The 7,454-nt window shown below is 44.1% G+C and overlaps 1 protein-coding gene across 1 annotated transcript in view; it reads left to right on the top strand.

Annotated features, from left to right (window-relative positions):
- The first annotated feature begins 1,362 nt into the window (after window positions 1-1,362).
- TRPA1 (transient receptor potential cation channel subfamily A member 1) overlaps window positions 1,363-7,454 on the top strand; it is a 100,159-nt gene continuing 94,067 nt past the window's right edge. The window contains exon 1 of the mRNA XM_019519133.1: window positions 1,363-1,482. Within this exon, the coding sequence (XP_019374678.1) occupies window positions 1,363-1,482 (120 nt within the window). The remainder of the gene's footprint in view (window positions 1,483-7,454) is intronic.

Here is a 7,454-nt window from a genome sequence, read left to right as displayed (position 1 = left end):
GTCTGGAACCAGCTTCCAAGTGAGGTGGTGCAGGCTCCCACCCTGGGGGTTTTTAAGAGGAGGTTGGATGACCACCTTACTGGGGTCATTTGACCCCAGTGCTCTTCCTGCCATGGCAGGGGGTCGGACTAGATGATCTGCTCAGGTCCCTTCCGACCCTAGAAACTATATTGGGTTGAGGGGGGAGGAGGGGACTTCCCACTCCTCTCAGTGAGAAAATTTCTCTTCACTTGTAGAAAATAGTAAGCTGCAAACTCTAAATTCAATGACATCTTTGTTGGGGCATGATCCTCTTTGAGGCACTACAAGCTGTTTTGGTTTTACCCAAACCAAATTTTTGAGAGACAAAAAAACCCCTCAGAGACAACTGTGAAGGGTTTTGCGAACTTCTAGAAGTGATTATCAACCCTTTGCAAAGCAAGAGGCACATCTACACATGTGCTTTAATATTACTGTGCATTAAATATTACTGTGTGTACTGATATTACTGCGCATTAAAGCATCACATTAAAAAGTGCAATTACACTAATGCACAATAAAATAGGCTACTACATATTTCATAGATGTTAGGGCTAGCAGGGACCTCGAAGATCAGCAAGTCCAGCCCCCTGCTCCATTTATTAACCACCATTTTAAAAATGTGCGCTTTCAGTACTGCACATTAGGGCATCCTCATGGGCATTTATTTAGTACCTCACAGTGGGGGTACTAAATTTAATGTGCATTGGGAAAAGCGCAGTAATGCACATGTAAATGCACCCAAGGTGCCTGGCTTGAGAGCCTTGTGGCATCCCTCAGGATATGCCAGCTGCTAGCTTTCTTGCATTTTTTTTTTTGACTAGATAAATAACAGAGCAATTCTTCTGCCAAGGAGCTCAGGAAGATGAGAGCTGACAGTGGTCAGCATGGTTTTAAGGATGTGGCTCCCCGCTGGAAACCTCTGGGTCGCGCATGCGACAGCACTAACCTGGTGGCAGCCTTGGGAGGGTCCCCGGTTGAGAATCACAGCCCTGGCTCCTACAAAACGCGCCCGCCTCATGGATTTTAAATGACCGTTATGGCTTTCCCTGCCAGATTTCTTTTAGATTTCTCTGTCTGACTGGAAAGCACCCCTCCCGGTTAGACCAGTCTCCCTGAGCCCAGCACCTTCCCTGCCTCCCCTGTGCCAGTAAGAGGCGTGTGGGCGGCCCGGCTCAGCCCGCAGGGGGTGTTTCCAGAGCCGGTGCCCAGCAGGCCGATCCTCCGCCTCCCGCGGCCGCCGCGGGCTCTTCCCGCCGGGCTCAGCGCCTGCTCTGATCGTCTCCCAGGTGCCTGGAGGCGGCGCGACGCGGGGCCGGGGCCGGGGCCGGAGCGGCGGGAACCATGAGGCGCTCCCTGCTGAAGCTCTTCCAGGGCGGGGACAAGGCGGCGGATCGGGACACCTACCACGGCGTCGTGTGCGAAGCGGACGCCGCCTCGGTCGCCTCACAGGACGTCTTCAAGGTAAGCGCGGGCGCGGGGGGGACTCGGGGCTGCCTGCTGCGGGCGGGGGCACACCTGGCATCGGCGGGCACAGCCAGGACAGGTAGAGGCAGCGAGCCGGGTTAGGCTGAAGTCCACAAGACGGCAGCGGGGATTGGCACCTTCTAGACTAACTGCAGCACTAGTAGTCCATCGGTTGAGCTAGCGACCTGTCTGTCTACTTCGGATATGTGTCTGTCTGTCTGCTTTGGTTAGTCTAGAAGGTGCAAATCTAACAGCTGACATAGGCAGCTGTCTGTCTGTCATCTGTCTATTTATCTGCTTTGGATATCTATCTATCACCTGTCTATCTACATACTTTGGATATCTGTCTATCATCTGTCTGTCTGTCTATCTACTTACTTCAGTTAGTCTAGAAAATACAAATCTAATAGGTAAAGATAGAGACTATATCTACTTTATCTAGTTAATATATCTACTTTACCTAGATTATCTACTTTGGTTAGTGGATAAGGTTCAAATCTAATGGATAAAATAGATTATCTATCTATCTACCTACCTATTTTGGTTACTCCATAAGGTGCAAATCTACCCTGCCTTCTGCTCAACTTCAGGCTATATACTTATCTATATAGCACAAGCATTCATGAACTGTAGCTCACTTCTCAGAGGCTGATCCACACGAATAGGACTGCATGGGACTGCACAAGTGGGGCTCATGGTTGTACATGCTTGCAAGTGGGCTTGGGACCAGGAAGAGAATTGGAAACCTTAGGACCCTTTTCTCCTGGTGGCTCACTAGCATCCAGGTGTCATGACACACAGGAGCAGGGATGGTAAATGTCTTCTCATGTACTGTCAGGGGAGCTGGTGAACATGGGGAAAGGGTGAGAAGGGTTTCCTTATGAAGCCAACAGCAAGCTGCCTTTAACCTCAGTGTGAGCGTTATGCAACTGTAGGTCTCAGACAAGTTTGGGGCACATTATCAACAAAGGAGCCAGACTTTATTTTTCAGTCCCAGAACTTTATTTTTTTATTACTCTTTCTAAAAGTGACAGAAGTATAAGAGGCAGAAAGCACTCTTTCATATGGAGTGGAAGTGGTTAAGGGTGTGCAGTTTGTTACAGTTTAAGGTTTGGCAAAAATGTGTCCAAAGGGTGCCTTTAGTAGGTTTTGCTCTGATTTGCCTTTTGTAATGGTAGTAACAGATCTAGTTCTTCATCACAGGATCCAGCAACTTCCGATGAATCGCTGATAAGAGGTACCCATCAAAGTGCTGCTACCAGAACATGTTTTATTGGTAGCTATATTTAATAAGGAAGCATAAAAGGTAAAAATCCTCATTGCTATGTACAGCCAAAGCAATTAGTCCATGAATAGAGAAGAAGCATGAGAGCCCCAGGGATGGAAATATCTCTCATACTCAGGACTGCACAACATTATTTCTATGAGATCTCCCCTGAAGTCTTAGTGTTGCAGTACCTCCCATAGCTTTTGGGTCAACTGGAATGATTTAAGGAGCCGTGCAATTGCATCACACTGTCTCCATCCCATTCCAGGTTTGACCTATATTATGTCTGTTTACTGAGGCACAGGGATCTCTCATGGAGCACAGCTCTGCAGTGCATAGGAAACACCAGTTCAAGGTACTTTCCTCCCCTTGCATAATGCAAAGTAGATCCAGCTACCTTTTGTGGACAAAGGAGGGTTCACCTATGCTTGATCCTAAATAGAAGGCAAGCATGCTTTGCATTGAGAGACTTAGCTCTATCACAAAGGGTTTATCACAAAGATGTGGAGGTGACTTGATCACAGTATACAGGTGCGTTCACAGGATGAAAATACCAAATGCTGATGGGCTCTTTAATCTAGGCATAAAAAGATCCATGGGTGGAAGCTGAGAAAGATAAATTCATGTGAAAAGTGAGGCACACATTTTTAGCTATTAGAACAAATCATCGAAGAACATGATGATTTTTCTTTCTTTCGATGTTTTCAGATCAAGACTTAGATGCTTCTTTGGAAGATATCATTTAGCTGGATACTAACTATAGTCACATTATAAGTTTTTGGGTTCCATTTTTGGTACCTGAGATATTTAATGGGCCCTGATGTACAGGTCAGATTACAATGATCTAACACAGTGTTTCTCAACCTGTGGGTCACAACCCAAAAGTGGGTTGCAAGGATATATGAAAGGGTCATGAACAAACTTAAAAAATGGACTCTCCTTTAAAGGAGAAAAACATGGGAAACTATGACTTTTCTCTTGCAGACTGGCAGAGTTCCTGCCTGCCAGGACCTGCTTGGGGTTCCCCATGCCACCCCCCTCCCCCAGCCCACACACCTAACCTCAGCCCCACACACTGTGTGGCTGGGGCTTGGGGACAGGGGGCACAGAGTTAAGAGTGAGAGGGGCACTAGGTAGGAACTGGCCATTAGTGTTTACAAATGGGTCCTGGTACAAAAAAGGTTGAGAACCACTAATCTAACAGACTCTTCAGGTCTTAAATTCCAAACATTTGTGAAAGCTCAGCACAGTAAATAGTGCCTGGGGGGGCAACAAGGGGACACACAAAACAGTTGGGGGGGACACAAAAAATAGCCACCATGCAGCGGTGGCTGACTGCACCTTCCCTGGCTGAAGCCACCACTGCCCTATGCTCAGTCACTGCTCCAGGAGTAAATCTGTCTTGCTATGTCCCTCTACTATCTCATCATGAATATGGGGAGGTGGAATCTAGAATTTCTATCCAAAAAGCTTGACATTCCAGTTGTATGTAGCAGTGGTCCTCAACCTATTGAGCTCCATGGGCTGGAGGAGTGGTGTAGGTGTTGGTCCATGGGCCCAATCTCACATGGTCCATCTTCAGGCCTGATCCAGTGCAGGGTTGGTCCACAGGTGCAAGCTGGCATCCTGGCTTGGCTCTGTGCCCTGGATCCAGCCATGGAATAGCCCCGCATGCTGATGTGACTCAGCATGCAGAGCTGTGTCATCTGCCCCCCAGCACTCTCCACAGGTCTGGAAATCTGGTGGTGGGGGAGCTGCAGCAATTAATGCTGCCATTGCTTCCCTGCTGCCAAATTTCAGACCCCTGAGGAGCTCTGTGGGCTGGATGACATGGTCAGAGCCTGTATAGATCACAGGTTGAGCACCACTACTATATAGCATTCATTATCCAAATCATTGTGGTAGAGTCAGTGAGTCACTCATGCACAACAGGCAAGGAACTTTCCTGAAAGTGGTTCAATTTGTTTTCTCTTAATTGAAGTAAAGATATTGAGAATATAGCTGAAGTGATTTCTTCCTGTCCTATTTTTGCAAGAGATGTTTGCAACTGTGTAGGCCATCAAGATAAAAAAAAAAAGGTTTGATGCCTTTTACTGGTTTGAAAAACTATTAATACAGTTTAGGAACAAAAAGGATATATCTGAACAAGTGCTTTTTCCTGTAAGGTTCTTGAATAATTGCTTATTTCATCAAACATATTCTTGATTATGTTTTTCATATAGAAAAACACTAACTATGTAAAGCTCTTGATGATTCTGAAAACAACAGCTTGTATTTACATATTGACTAGGGCTGAAAAGAATTCTATGTGCAGATATGAACTTAAGAATATTCCTGCTTTGTGGTTAAAAATGATAGCCTTAGATATAAACATGAACAGGAGAAAGCTAGAGATGTACTAATGGTCTGGCACTTTGTTTATAGAGAACATGCAAAGTATATGCATCTGTTCATGTGTGTTACAGTGGCTGTCTATAGCCTTGAAACTCAAAAAGTCAAACTATGTTGCTGTTTGGTTATAATCAGATCAAGGTGGCTGTTTGTTTGCATTTTGTTCTTAATACTTGCAAGCCAGGAAAGTCAGTTAGAAAAAGAAAGAAAAAGAAATCCCATAAATATAGCAGCCAAACAAAGCATTTTTTTCCCGTAATAGTGCATCTGAATAGCTGTAACTGGCATTTTGAGTGTCAGATGCAATAGTGGTTACCAGGATTATAAGCAAAGTGAAACAAGAAACTATTGCAAACCTAAAAGAAAAGATCCAAGGTGAAATTGCAGTTTTTCCAAGGGGTTGCAATTTCAATCTTAATTCTCTTAAAAGCAATCTTAATGACATTCAGCTTAATAGGAAAGACAAAAGAGGTGAAGGTGCAAAATATAGTCTTTCATTAAGACATATTGCATATATGAATACCTGGGTGAACTAAAGTGTATGGTGCTAGAAACCACATGAACACTTAGGACAATGGGAGAAAGATGCTTGGAATGAAAATATTCAGATGATCCAGAACTGAAATATTATCAGCTTTTCTTTGTACTTTTCCCTGGCATGTGTAATTTCCCTGAACCTAAAAACTCATGTACTTTAACATTACTTTAGTGGAATTAAATGGCATTTCTGTAGAGTCACATCAGTATAAGTAAGAGAAGAATCCAATTCAAATTGCTAAAAATCTATTGGTCCATTATAATGATTAAAATAGTACATAAAAACGTATACGAAATACCAATAGCAATAACAAGATGCTGTTTAGGTCTATATGAACTATTAATGTGGGTAAATTGTTATATTTTGTGTTATTTAAAAATAATATGGAATCAGAAGCTTCACTGTCATACATATACTCAGGAAAAATGATCTCAGACCTGTCAGATGCGGATGCCGTAGGCAGACTAGTTAGGCCCCAGCTGGCCAACTGGGTTGGGCCTTGTTGTCCTAACCAGTCCTTGTTACCTGCAGGTGTGTGACTGTCTGCTGATTAACAGCAGCCATTTCAGTACCCAGGAAGCTACTCATTAGGATAGACCCATTTCTGTCTAGCTCTGAGTTCCTTGTTCCTACCTCCTGCTTCCTGGCTACTGGCTCCTTGGTGACTTCTGATTGCAGGTCACATTCTTGCTTCCAGATCTGCTGGTTCCTGACTCCTTGCTCCAGACTACAGCCCATATCCCAGCTTCCTGAGCTGCTAGCTCCCAACCGTAAGGATGATGAATCAGGATATAAGCAGTCAGTCCAAGTGGATTGTACTAGGTCAGGAATTCACCAGTATGGTCAAACCTGGGTATCAGTTATAGTCCAGGTTTGCAAACCAAGGGTTCCACACAGTTGATTCAGAGCAGAAAGTCCAAGACAGGAACAGGTGTGGGTTCAAGCCAGAGGTTCAGAGCACACTCAGCTTAAAAAATTCCAAACAGGCCAGAGGAAGAACAAGGCAATCTGCTGTTCAAATAGCTTGCTATCTGGTCTGACCTTATAAAGGCCCAAGGACTATTTTCTGTAGCTCTGGGAGACGATTCATCCCAGTCCTTGATTCCTGACTGGGAATCACTGACCACTGGATCCAGTTTAGATCCCAGCTTCTTGTTCCTGACGTTTTCTGCTCCCAATTCCTTTTGACTCTGTAGGGTCAAGTCTTACCTAGATTTTTAAATATGAAATTTGTGTGTGTGTGTGCACAATCAGATTCCTTCTAGATGATATATTGACATCGGAGCTTGTATTTTCCTATTAAGTAATAGCTTTTCAGCCCTATTACCCCCTGTGTTATGTCAGCACTCCAGTTGCAGGTGGCAGAACTGAATTTAGTACCAGTCCTGTAAATGCTTAAGCATGTATGTAACTTTATTCACTTGAATAATCTCATGAAAGCCAATGGAACTACTTATATGAATAAAGTGATACGTATGCTTAAATATTTGCATTAGGTGATAATATGTTTTTGTTCAGTAGTTGTAAAAGAATTGTTAGTCTTGCAGAATTGCTAGTGCTTTTAAGGTAGGGACAGGTGTTTGTGGATTGCTTTTTGGGCTCATTTTCTCCACTCAGCTTGATAAATCAGTGGTCTGATGGCAAAAATACTGAGTGCTCAAATCTACAACTGATGTCACTAGAAACTATGCTCTGAACATCTGGAATACTATGATTAAATGTACTGAGAAATCAGGTCCCAGGTGCAACCAATTCAGCATCCAGAATTAGCCA

The sequence above is a fragment of the Gavialis gangeticus genome, unplaced genomic scaffold, assembly GCF_001723915.1.
Source record: "Gavialis gangeticus isolate Ggan-Ray unplaced genomic scaffold, GavGan_comp1, whole genome shotgun sequence".
NCBI lineage: Eukaryota > Metazoa > Chordata > Crocodylia > Gavialidae > Gavialis > Gavialis gangeticus.
Note: the sequence above shows the minus strand (reverse complement) of the source record. Positions and strands in the feature narration are given on the sequence as shown.